This window comes from Antrostomus carolinensis, unplaced genomic scaffold (assembly GCF_000700745.2).
Source record: "Antrostomus carolinensis isolate BGI_N321 unplaced genomic scaffold, ASM70074v2 scaffold11212, whole genome shotgun sequence".
In the NCBI taxonomy this organism is placed as follows: domain Eukaryota; kingdom Metazoa; phylum Chordata; class Aves; order Caprimulgiformes; family Caprimulgidae; genus Antrostomus; species Antrostomus carolinensis.
In genome coordinates, this window is record NW_010301624.1 from 17,816 (window position 1) to 31,356 (window position 13,541).

At 34.7% G+C, this 13,541-nt stretch overlaps 1 protein-coding gene across 2 annotated transcripts in view; it reads left to right on the plus strand.

Moving 5' to 3' along the window:
• The window catches only part of SMC6 (structural maintenance of chromosomes 6), a 29,285-nt gene that overhangs the window by 13,391 nt on the left and 2,353 nt on the right, over window positions 1-13,541 (plus strand). For both annotated transcript variants that reach the window (XM_010163535.1, XM_029083915.1), the window contains exons 16-24: window positions 445-605; window positions 2,588-2,723; window positions 3,588-3,668; window positions 5,599-5,769; window positions 7,421-7,558; window positions 8,326-8,471; window positions 9,160-9,285; window positions 10,690-10,795; window positions 12,491-12,643. In XM_010163535.1, the coding sequence (XP_010161837.1) occupies window positions 445-605; window positions 2,588-2,723; window positions 3,588-3,668; window positions 5,599-5,769; window positions 7,421-7,558; window positions 8,326-8,471; window positions 9,160-9,285; window positions 10,690-10,795; window positions 12,491-12,643 (1,218 nt within the window). The remainder of the gene's footprint in view (window positions 1-444; window positions 606-2,587; window positions 2,724-3,587; window positions 3,669-5,598; window positions 5,770-7,420; window positions 7,559-8,325; window positions 8,472-9,159; window positions 9,286-10,689; window positions 10,796-12,490; window positions 12,644-13,541) is intronic.

The window sequence follows — 13,541 nt, forward strand, 5'->3', positions numbered from 1 at the left end:
TAACCACTGATTTTCATAACATTGTTATCTTCGAGCCCTACCTGAACAATTTCAACTGAATCAGAAAGAAGTTAAATGGGTATTGGGTGGAGGAAATAGTACTTCTCACTGGATACCGTCGCTTCGGACAAAGGCACTTGTGACCACTTAGTCTGGCACTGGCAATGGTTTTTTTTTTTTTTACCAGCATGTTTCCCCAAACTGTAAATGAATATTGTTTGATGTCCTTCACAGCTCTTTGGAATATTGTTTCCTGTATGTGTATTCCACTCTTGATAATTAAATACACCTTTGCGTAGTGACCTTTTGGTTAGTGATTATTTTTCCCCATGGCAAATTATAAGCAAAATTACTTCTGGGAGAGAACTTGTAGACAAGTTTTAAATTGATATTTTTTAATTATTGTTGGTTTTCTTTAGTATGCTAAATCATTGTGTTTTTCAGAGTAATGTTAAAGCTCGTGAAGTAATGCAGCGTAGTCGGCCGCCGAAAAATTGTAGAGAAGCTTTCACTGCTGCAGGTGATCAAGTATTTGAAAGACGGTATTACTCTTCTGATTACCTCAGACCCAAGTTCCTAAGCAAAGATGTTGAAGCAGAAATAAGGTTAGCATCTTGTAATGTTGTATTTGTAAAAAGTGCACTTGTGGACTTGAACAGTGGAATTGCATATTTGTCTAATTGCACGCATGCTGCTCTCCAGTCTCTCAATTTTCTTTCTGAGATTTACACTTCCTTTCTGAGAATTCTGGAAAAACTCTTTATTTCAGTGTCTTTCTGTGATAGATACAATCCTGAGTTGTACCTAGGTATTTTTCAGCTTGTGGCATGTAAATGTTGCCCAGCAAGTAGGGATTTGCTGGGTTGAATACTCCAGGAAATCTAGCTGCCTTCCTTTTTATTTTATGGTTGCTGAAAAAGAGCGTGAATTCAAAACTGTTTCTGTAAAAATCTAATACCTGATCAGTGGTATCATAGCTTACTGTAAAGGAAGCCTGATTATTCAAACCAAGATTACTTTGGCACACGTGAGTCCTACTGATTTCAAAATTTGCATCTGTGTTTTCTTGGGCTTTTGATTTAACTCATGGTAAGTGTCTCCAATAAACTTGTCTTCCCCCTCCCCCTAATTTTAATTTTTAATTGTTTTTTTTTCTCATTACTTTCAAAATGGTAGTTTAAAAAGCCAAACACAGAATCATAGAATCATAAAATGGTTAGGATTGGAAGGGACCTTAAAGATCATCTAGTTCCACCCCCCCTGCCATCAGCAGGGACACCTTCCACTACATATTTCAAAGTATAAATACTTGAACTGTCACAAGCAAATTGGTGACAATAAAATACTTTTGAGGCTTAGATTATATTGCAGACATTAAGTAAATATTTTAATTTTAGTATTAACAACTGAATTGAATGTTAAAAATTAATTTCTGCAAACTCAAAAGTTTTAAATATGTCAATTAACTGTACTTTGTTCATGACATAGTGAACTTCACTCAAAGATTTATCTCAACTTTCAAAGTGTTATAGACATTAGTATTGTTATGGGGGAATGATACAGGCCAGTTAAAACGGAAAAATGTCTTCCCATCCACTGCCCCTTCAGAATTTAGCATAAAGCAATGCCACATTTATTTGGAGTAGTATATGCTAATTATTAAACAGCAATTCTGGGATCAGACTTAATTAGTCCATTTCATGCATCTATACCAAAAGTTGGATTAAACACTTGTGTTAAGATTATTTTTTTTTTTACAGTAGTATTAGTAAAGCTTCCCCTTTCTTTTGCAGGGATGAAAGACTCTTATCAAAAAGTTTTTCCATCTATAAATTATAATAAAAGATGGCTTTGTTTTGCATTTCAAATAGTTCTACCACAAACTGAAATAATTGTTTATGGAAATCTCTGGTCATGACCTCCTTTGTAGAAGGAAAAGTATGAGACTATATAAAATATTTTTTTCATATCTCTGTTAATTTATTGTTCTCTGTCTGGAAGTGTTTTGTCCTAGTCAAAATATTTGTTTTCTCTCAAGATCTAGTAGTGTTTTTAGAAGTAACAGCCCTGTTTAGTTCAAGCATTTGACCTGTTTGTGAAAATTGCTAACTGAGGTTATAGGTGTTTTAAATTATGTGAATAGTTTATCCGCTAGGCGTTGAACTAGGGCCATCACAGGATCACAGAATTGCCTAGATTGGAAAAGACCTTTAAGATCATCAAGTCCAATCATTAACCTCACACTGACAAGTCCCGACTAACCCAAGTCCCTCAGCACTATGTCTAGGCGACTCTTAAATAGCTCCAGGGATGGGGACTCCACCACTGCCCTGTGTAACCCATTACAATGCCTGAAAACTCTTTCAGTAAAGAAATTCTTCCTAATATCAAACAGCTATCTACTGGTTATGAGTCCTGCTGTAGAGCTTTGATACTTCTTTACTGATCATTCAAACCATCCAGTGCATAACAAACTTCTTTTACCCTTTGTCATGTCATGCATTTAATGTTGTGTATTTCTCTGTGAGTGTGTAATAAATAATATCTGTGTAATATCTAATATCTCAGTATCACTTTTTTTCTAAAGTCACTTGGAGAAAGAAATTGAAAACAGAAAGGCACGGATAACAGCATCTCAGCAACGTTTGTATTCCATTGAAAAGGAGATTCGGCAGAATGAAGATCATCTGCACGGTCATCGACGACACCAAAAAGAATTACAGGTAAGAAGTTAATTTTTAGAAACTGATCAGTCCCTCTCATTCTGACTTCTGCATGTTTATCCTTACTTTTGTTATTTGCTGTTATGTTTACTTTTGTGGTATGCTTTCATCCTTTAGGACAGAATGATAGAGATCACATTAATCCTAGCATATTCTGTATGGTGGGTTTTTTTTCCTCTTGTGCTAAATGTCACTAATTTCTTCTGCTTTTTTGACACAAATAGGAAGTTTTTGCAATATTTGATGCAAGTTTCTTTTCCCTGCTTTTCCCTCCGTTATTTCTGTTGAGCCACACCTCTTCATTCTCAGAATCTTGTTTCCGTTCATGCTCTTCATTTATATTCTGAACCAATTTTAATACGCTGAATATTTCACATTTGAGTTTTCTTAATGTTAATTTACTTATAAGTTGTTTTACAACTATTAGTCATCTTCTTTGTTTTCCAGTACTTCTAGGTAGGTTATATATTTGTGGTAGCCAATGATGTTACAGTGAGGCAGTGTAAGATAATAATACATACTGTGTAAGGTTATATTCAGTAAATTACAAATAAGAAACAGCAAAAAATCTGGCACTCAAATTGCTGAAAATGAATATTTGAAGGAAAAATAAAGTATATTTTATTCATTTGTTGTGTTGAATGGAAATATAATAATAACATAATGATTTAAAGTGCATGTGACTTTCAGAACAAGTTACATCTTATAAAAATGGTTTCTATAGGTAAGTGAGAAGAGTCCTGTCTTTTGTAGGCACTAATGAAAATAAAAGACTAAATATCTTGCTTTCTGTGTTGACTTAAATGAACAAATGTGAACTTTTCTCTTTCAATAAGCATAAAAATATTTTATTTTTCTTTTCAGATAAAAAAAAGAACAATAAATGCAGAAATAGCAGATCTGGAAAATATGGAGGAACACCAGTCAGTGGACATCCGTACATTAGTAAGAACAGATATCTAATGATGTCAATAAGGATAAGAAATAATGTCTCTTAATGTTGGCAGTGTTTTGAAATAAGCAAATACTGTAGGTTTTCAACTAGTGTACAAGTTGGATAAATAATGAAGAATATAACACTTTACTGAACATCTACAATTACGTTAGTGGCATGATTTTATTTATTTTTGGTGAGTTTTCAATAGGTTGGGGTTTTTTTATTCTTGGTTTTTTTTTTCCTTATGCCCTTTTTCAAACCAATGGCACTACAGGTTTATGGAAGGCAAGGTGGTGTTGTAAAGGGATATTCCATGCATTTTCTTTCCTCATGCCAGACCTGCAAAGCTGTAAAACTCTGGTTGGGGAGGAGCAGTGCTGTAGGTTTGGAGGTCAGAAGTGGCACTGTCAGAGCATAGGCAAAAGCCACTCTGGAGCATAATTTATGTCACAGCACTGCTGCTCTGCCCTGAACCCACTGTTTCTTGCTTTGCTGTAGCTTCACCATGTAGAAGTTTTAAAGTTCATATATTGCCCTCGGGAAGGATCATGGTAGAGTATGACAGTTTCTCCAAAGTTCTTATTGTTATCCATGTGTTCTTAAAATGTATGCATAGTAGTTTAAGAACAGAAAAAAAATATTTGCTACTCTATTGTGATTTGTATGATGGTGGCTGTGAATTTCAGTTGTTACTTTGTAATAATCTAATGTATAGATGGCCAGGATTTAAATTCTGAGAGTCATGCTGATAGATGTTAACAATAATCATGACTACCGTTGTTTCAGTTAGATTTTATGTCAGTATTCCCACTGTTTTATCTGGGATAAGTGAGAGGCAGGACAGTTGCCTAGAGTTTTGTTTTGTTTTTTTTTTTTTTTTTTTTTTTCATTTCTGATGTTGGCACAAACTCACACTTTTTCAGTAGTCTGTCTTTCGTGTGTGTGTACATGCATGCATGTAAGTAAATATTTCAAAATTTACTGAAAAAGTGATTGGTACAGATTCTGTAAGGTCTTGCAGGGTTTCTCTTTTCCAGATAATCTATTTCTGTTGGTTTAAAAAAAGTATATTCTTTATACTTTTGGTGAGATGGAAAAATACTCTGTTACCTTTTTGTAGGAGATTATCTTTCTGTTTGAAAATTATTGGACACTTGCTTTTTGAAAGTAAAAATTTTTACTGTTGCTTCTGATAATGGTCTTATGCAACTGGTAGATTTATATATTTGCTTCTCCTTATTACTTTCTTGGATTTTGGTTGGTTTTCTGTTTTCTGTGCTTTCTGACAACTGCTATGTACTTATTCCTGCTTTTTGTTCACCTGGTATTTGTCTTTCATTGTTACCTTGATTTCACAATTGCCTGATTGTGAAAAAGAATCTTAGCAATACAAAGTTCCATTTACATATTTTTCCCGGGTTTTGAAGTATTTGTCTCTTTGTATCAGAAAAAAATGTATCATGATGAATTAATTGATTAGGAATGGTATAATTGCCTAGGCAACAGTGATAATACACTTACTCCTTGTGTATTTCTTTGCATACTCAGTGTATATACTCTGTCACAGAGGGAAGTTACCTGTTCTTTTGTTTAAAAAACTACTGTAGTAAAATATTAGCATGGCTAAGTCTTCACAAAGTCCTAACCCCTTTAGTCTTTTTATCACAACTCACAAATAAAGTCCCCTTAATTTTCAGTCAGATAATTAGGAAAGTCCACTTTTTTGCAGTTTGATTTAGTGGTCTCCTACAAGATCCGTCAGTCTCTTCTTTTGGGCTTTAGTGACAACTGCATTGAGCTGCTGGTATTCTGATTATAGTTACAGAGTATTCCATGTAATCTTGTACCCTGATAGTGATAATAAAATACAAATCTTGTGCAGTAATTTGCAAATGTATATCTCCTTTTATTATTCTTCATTTTAATATATTTTGACAGGAAGATGAAGCCAAAGAAAATAAGGGTAAGATGGAATCTGTAAAAAAAGACATGCAGCAGCAAAGCATAAAAATGGAAGAACTGAAAAATATTCTCCAGGTAGCTGAAAAAAAATTTGAAGAAATGAAAGAAAAAATTCATCAAGTAGAAGAAATTGTTGGTCCAATTAAGGTAGCAATAATTTCATATTGTATTTTTAATTCATTCCCTTTGTGTGGTAAGGGGAATGAGGTTAAAAGCAGGCAGGAGAAGAGTATGCTGTTTCCTGATACATTTAAGGTCTACCTATGAAAATGGAAATAGAGCATTCCATGTAGAGCATGTCAAGAAATAAGCTTGGCAATACTTTGAAGATTATGTTGATTGTTAAGTGTAGTTTCTATAGTGTTTTATGTCGAAATAGAGTTTACTTGCAGGTATTTTTAGTCATGGACTGAAAAGGAAGGAAAATCATTTTCCTCGACTTTCCTTTTTAGTGCATCACATTTGGTTTCTGGCTTGTTTGTTTCTGATAAGGCCTGGCTAAGAGTGTTCATAACTATTAGTTTTCAAAATAGCATTTGAAGTCCCTATATGAAATGGTTGTTATTCTGTAAAGTTGCATAATCACAGAAGGTACCAATACATAGCTTTAATTATTCAAGACTACAGAAGACACCTGGAAATCACAGAGAAGTAGCAAGACTTAAGATAAATAGCAGAGTGTTGACATGCAAAATTTGATATTGGCAAATGGAAGGTAGTCTCATGTAGCCAAGAATAATTAATGGTTTGAAAATGGAAATAACAAGAGTCTGGCATGTTTACAGTATTGTAAGCTTGTAGAAGGATGGAATGAGGAAAAACTTAGAAAAATCACCATAGGAATCTGTTCTATGCCACACTTAATGTAGTCAGCCTAGATTAAAAAAAAACAAGAGCAAACAAAAATAGGAAGAATAAATATATTAGTTATAATGTATCTAATATGGAAATTCTAAAGATACATTCTGTTTAAAAAGAAGAACAGTGAAGGAGAATAGATTTATTCAGAATATTAGGACATTATTGATAGTTATTAAGCAGTAGAGGGCAACCCTTAAATTCCTGAAAGTATTTTAGATTAGATGTGCTACTATGTGTTCTACAGTTGTTTAATGAACTGTTGACATATAGCAAGTTCTAGCTTTAAGGCAGGATTAGAGAAAGGTAAGAGCATCCATGATTGTTGATGTTGGTTGGTTTTCTGGTTTGTTGTTTGATTTTGTTTTTTGGGAGTGTTTTTATTGTTTTTGTTTGGTTTGTGGTTTTTTATTTTTATTTTTTAAGATAAACCATCTACTTGACAGGGATAAGGAAGAAATTTCATCTAATTTATGTAATTCTTTATACTTCTTTGCTTCTCTGGAAGGATATATCACTTCAACTGTATCAACACTTGGGTATGGCAGGACACTGAATTTACACACAGAAATGCAGTTCTGGCTGATGACACACAGCCATCAGAAGTTCTGGCTAGAATGTAGTGTATAAAATAAATGTAGGTTTTGGAGGCTTAGGAGAAAGAATAGCTTTTTGCCAAAGTTTAAAACATCCCCTCGAGGTATGAGTCCTAAAAACATTACAAGCATTTATTATGTCCTTGTCAGAATTGAGTATAGACTTTCTGATAAGTTGCTGTCAAAGTTCCTGGACTTTAGAAGGAGTAGTCTTACTGAAAGCAAAATAAATTAGACTGTTAAAAACAACATAATTACCTGTGATAAGTCAGTAAACATTAAAGAGATGCTTAGGAATCTACTCCAAACAGCTCAATTACTGCACCTTGTTTTATTCCAAACAGGAAGAATTAAACCAGGCTGATGCAGAACTGGAAAGCAGTAAACGTTGTTTGCAGCACTATGAAGACAAACAGAAAGAACACTTGGCTTGCATAAAAAGACATAAAGAATTATTAGCTGCCAAAGAAAAAGAATTAGAGGTAGGTGTGTGGTTTGTTTTTTTTTTTCTTTATTGAAGTCAGATGGTCATGATCCTTCTAATATTTAATAATAAATCATTCCACTTGTTCAACATACAGACCATATTAATTCACAGCTGCACTTCATATTCTCTCAGGTATATCTTAAGCTGACTGCATCTAAATCAAGTAAAAGTAATTTTGTATGAAGGAATCTAGGCCTGTCTTTGGTCTGGCAGAGCACCACTTCTGTCTCTACAAATAAGTTAGGGGTTAGCTACCTACAGCTACTTCTGTATTTTGCAATGAAAAGATTAAAATTACTTAACCTTAAAATTTATGTTTTAAGTTCAGTTGAATACTACTGGTTTGGTTTTTTTGGATGATAGGTTTTTCCTTGTACCAACTTATACCTGATCTTTTGAAGAGTTATCTAATCCAGCTTTATTAACTAACTCTGAAATCACATCCACAAAGACTTTTGGAAGACTGTCCTATTTAAATATGGTGAATTTGGTTCTTTATTTGTGTGTATTAACTAAATAACTGTGAACATATTAAAGATCTCATTTGGATACAGTTCTTAGTGCTGAAAACTACCTCTAAATGTTGTTAGTAAAATTGTTAATGATAACTAGGTTTGCTGTGATAAGTATATGAAGAATGATACAAAAACATTGTTCTTGCTTGGAGACCTTGTTTTTCCATAGCATAAAATATTTGTTGTGAAGATTAAACAGAATTTTAGAAAATATAACAATTAATTGAGTTTTAAACGTTAACTTTAGGAAAAAATCGCACAAGCTAGGCAAATCTACCCAGAGCGCTTAGAGGTCAGCAGAACTGTTAAGAGTCTTGATGCAGAAATGAATCGCTTGCGAGAGACGATAAATTCTGAAAATGATCGCCATGGAAACAGAGAAGAAATAGTACAGTAAGTCATCTTTAATGCCTAAAGTAGTTCAGGTAAGATGGAAAAGACAGGGGAAAGAAGAGTTTTCTTATTGACTCACAATGCATTTATATGTGTTTTTGGTACTTACACCATGTACAAAGGTGTGGAAACATGCTGTGCTGGTTGCTTAGTCAACCAGTACTGAACAGGTTTAGGAGTGCTGAACTCTAATGTTTTTAGACAGTGTCTGTACTATATATTTGAAGTTACCAGTAATCAGAAATGTTTAGAGGTATCCCAGTCATGGCTACGTGGTGTGAACATAACTCACCGTTCTGTGATGTACTGAGCATTAAGCATACTTCTAATTTGAATAACTAATGCAGAAGTTAGGTGATTACTTAAGGTTTTTACTGCAGTGTATTTCAAGGAATCACTCACCTTGGATATTCTTGAGTGTGGGGAGTCCAGTCATTCATTCTCCTTGGTTGTAAGAGTTTCCTTTCAAAAGAATTAAAAATAGAAGTAAAATTTAATTTTTGACCACTTTTCATTTGTGAACAGTGTCTTACCTGACTCATCAAATGCTTTTAGCTTTAACATATAACCTCGCAAGAAAGTTTTTATTTGAATGTTTTGATTCTCAAATTGATTTTCAGCATTTACAACAATAGCTTGTGTTTGCCTTAATGCATGTTGATCCGAGAATCTCTGATAATTAAAACAGGCAATTTCATGATGCAAAGGAAAGATATGAAGATGCAAACAGTAAAGTAAAGAACTTAAAGAAATTTATTAGGCTGCTGGAAGAAATAATGACACAGAGATTCAAAATATATTGGCAATTCTTAAGGTGAGTTAATTTTACTGTAACTTCAGGTTTCAAATAAATGTAACATGTAGATGTAAGTTTACATCCATATTCCAGGCTGAAAATTATAGAGCAGACGTGTGAGAATGAGATATCTTTAAGGTGGTATTCACAGCAATCTTTCTAACCTGATCTTGCTCCGAGATCCAATACTATTGTGCCTGACAGTTTATAGGCAGCCTGGACTGACAGCTGGAAAAACGATGTGATCAGTGGAGGCTGTATTTTGCTTCACACCAAAGGCCTCGACTATGCTGACTTAATCCAAGGCAGTTCTGTGTCAGTGCCAGTTTGGTCAGTAAAATAGCAGTGAAATCATCTGGACTGTCACTCATTGTCATTGAGTATAATTAGTGGTGCTGTGCTCACATAATTTCATTGTGGGCCAAACACTATCTCTCTGCCCTGTGCTGAAAAAAATTCAAGATCTTTATTTAAATTCTATTATTTGACAGATTATTCTGACATGGAGTGCCCACGATGCGAGTGCACCCCTTCTTTCTTGCTTCAGTCCTGCTTCTATACCTATCAATGAAGATTTTTGTGGTGGCCTCCCTTCAAAAGGACTGATAGTCTGTTTTCCAGTGCAGTCTTTTATCCTTTATCATTCCCTTCAACAGAAATTGGGGGATGTCTATGTTGGCTCTGCTTTTTATACTTTTTGATCTGGGATTTGGAGGGGGTACCAGTATGATCCTGACAAATGGTAATGATCAGGAGAATCCCAGCCTTTGCAGATGGAGTGTAGAAATAGTAGTAGGTAAGATATATCTGCAGAATCTGATGCTGCTTGCCTTATGGTGCCCATATATGTCAAAAAGAATCTTCCTAGTGCCCAAATTTGAGTATGAATCCCACTTTAAGATGTGTTAAAGCACCATAGTTCTTTTCTGAAGGAACTGTGATGTATTGTCTATTGGGGAATTATATGCTAGGATTGGCAGGGAAGTGGGTGAGAGGAGAAATTAATACTCAACACTGTTTAATTCCTGGAGTCTAGCAGAGTCCACATAAATTCTTTACTATCCTTACTGTGCAGTCCTGATACTGGATAGGAAAGAAGTGGAATGTGGTCATTTTCTGGTGAAGTTGTGGAAGAAAGGTGTGAAAAGCTTCCAGTCTACTGAGACAGACTTCTAGAAAATACAAAGCCCGTACATCTGGATTTCTTGCCTTGTTACTTTGTGTCATTGATTCTCTCCAATATGCCCAATATTGAATGTCACCTGCTCGAGAGCGTAATAGATTTGGGAAAATGTTATTAGTGGAGCAGGGCTTCATATTTGAGATTACCATGTGTAACTGTTGATAAAAATCTGTTGTCACTTTTTCATGTATTTTAAAACTTACTGACCTAATTTGTGTGCTTGATTTAACTGATCTAAGGCTCCTGTCCTTACGATGCAAACTCTACTTTGACCATTTATTACGTATTCGAGCTTGCTCTGGAAAAATACTTTTCGATCACAAGAATGAGACTCTTTCAATAACAGTAAGTTAATTTATATCACTTCAATTATCATAATATGTAATGAATTTTTTTTTTTTTAACTCTCAGCTGCTAAAACATCAATTTTAAAGAATAGAATAAATTGTTGTCCCCTCTCCAAAATTTGATATGTTAAATTGTAGGATGTTGTTGAAAAGAAGCAAGAACAAAAAACATATTGCCATCTTATATGGGCAGGTTGCTAGATTCATAGAATCATGGAATCATAGAATGATAGATTCATAGAATCACAGAATCATAGAATGGTTTGGGTTGGAAGGGACCTTAAAGATCATCTAGTTCCAACCCCCCTGCCATCAGCAGGGACACCTTCCACTAGACCAGGTTGCTCAAAGCCTCATCCAGCCTGGCCTTAAACACTTCCAGGGAGGGGGCATCCACAACTTCCTTGGGCAACCTAATAAATAGATTACATGTAATAAATTTGGACTGTGGTCTTAGACTGAGGATAAGAATTCACTAGTGGTCATCCTAGTTGGTCTTCCAGAATTACTCATTCCTATTTCATCGATAGGGAGTTTGCTTTTATTTGTGCAGTTGTATAATGGCTCTAGTTATTCAAATAACTTTTAATGGTTAAAAGCTTCAATGTTATTTTTTTTCTGTGTATCTTTTAACATAACTCCCAAAAAGCTTTAGTCATGAGGGTATTTACTTTTATTTCTGTGGGAGACTTCAGTTTTAGGAATTGAGGGGAAAAATGTGTAGTGACACAGTCCTAATGAAACAGGTGGAGGATAGGTATCTGAAGAACTGAAGCTCAGTCCATAAAATGTCAAGTCTTTACCTGGCTTTATCAGAATACTTTTTTAATAGTTGATGCTTCATGTGTCTCATGCAAGAAATCTATATTTAGTCAAGGAAGGTAAATTTTAAAAAGAAAACAAACCTCCCCCCTGCCCCCTAACAAAAAGACTAAAAGACCCCTCACTCTAAAATAATTCTTGTTTCCCTGCATAGCTTGTTAAAGGTAATGTAATTAACAGGACAAAAAAAAAATACTTAAGTTTAATCTGAAAGGAGGAATGCCACAAGGTGTCATCATAATCAAAGGACTGTTCACAATGTTTTATGTAAAGAAACTGTTCCTCCTTTAAACTCCTGCTGTAAATCAATTAACTGCTTTTCTACTGTAGCTTGTAACCATTGGATTTTACTGTAAGGTAACTACACTGGTTGACATTTATTAAACATTGTTTAATAGCTATTAAAAATAGAGAATTGAATAAGAATCATCACAGAATCGTAGAATGGTTTGGGTTGGAAGAGACCTTAAAGATCATCTAGTTCCAACTCCCCTGCCATCAGCAGGGACACCTTCCACTAGACCAGGTTGCTCAAAGCCTCATCCAACCTGGCCTTGAACACTTCCAAGGGGCCATCCACAGCTTCTCTGGGCAACCTGTTCCAGTGTCTCACCAGGAGAACACTGGCAGAGTCATTAAATCTGTTCAATGTATTTTACTGTGATGGAGAAAGTTTCAGTGATCCTAGAAATGTGTTATTAAATGGCTGGGAGCCTTCCCAATCCAGAATGGCAGTGGCAGTGAAGTGCATAAAATTGTTCTCAGGTCATCTCTGTCTGCTCATGTGTAATGTGTTTGCTGTTAAAATTATGATTCTGTTAGTAAGTCTCCATCTCAGGTTTAAAAATTCCTCTAATACTTTTATTTCAAGATTCAGCCTCGAGAGGAAGACAAAGCTGCCCTTAATGATGTGAGATCCTTATCAGGAGGTGAACGTTCCTTCTCAACAGTTTGTTTTATTCTTTCTCTGTGGTCCATTACTGAATCTCCTTTCAGATGCTTGGATGAATTTGATGTCTACATGGTATAGTTTAAACTTAAACTATATTTGCCATTCTGATTTGTATAAGTTGGTGAATTAGTTGGGTTGTTATTTGTATTTGGCTAGATTTTAAAACACTATAGTTAACTGTAAATAATAGATAAAACCCCACAAATCCAAGAACCAAATCCCCCAAAACAAAACTTGTTAGGGATCTTGTTCACTTTGCTTAGTGACTTTTGAAACTTACTTTGTTTCTGAAGTTGGTACCTAGAGCTGTAAACATCTCTGTTACTTTACATGCCTAAACCTTAGTTCAGCACAAAAATCATAAAATATGACTTTTTATTAGTTCACCAAGCGGCTGTTATCTTTTTCACAGGTTGCCTCTGCATATTGCTGTGACAGTTCTGGGTTTAGCCAATTTTGAGATCAATGTGTTTTTTTGAAAGCAAGTGTAGCAATTGATTTCACTGTTGCTACTCAGAAACTTGTTCTGTACTTCACCTAGTAGCATCTTTCCAAGATGCTGAAATGCAGAATAACAGACAGGAAATGCTAATGTCAGTGAAAACTGATAAACCGCTTTGTGTACAGCTTCCCTGAATAGGTGATTAACCATTTTTTTAATATATACTTTAATTTTATGTCCTCCTTATTAATATGCAGTGTGGTATGGTTTGAGAGAATAGTTTGTTCTGTGAGACAAAGAGTTCATACTGAATTCTTACATTTTGCCTTCAGTGTCCCTCTCCCATTAGTGATTTATTTACTGGGAATCATAGACCTAGAGGGGAAAAAAAGATAATATACTTCATATATAAAGACTTTCAAAAAGGAAAGTATGCATCTAAAGTGGTCAAGTAGTCATTTTTCATCCAACTTCCAAAGCTTAGGTCCACTTTTACAAGTTAGTTGTGCAGAAGATTATCCCCCTTTC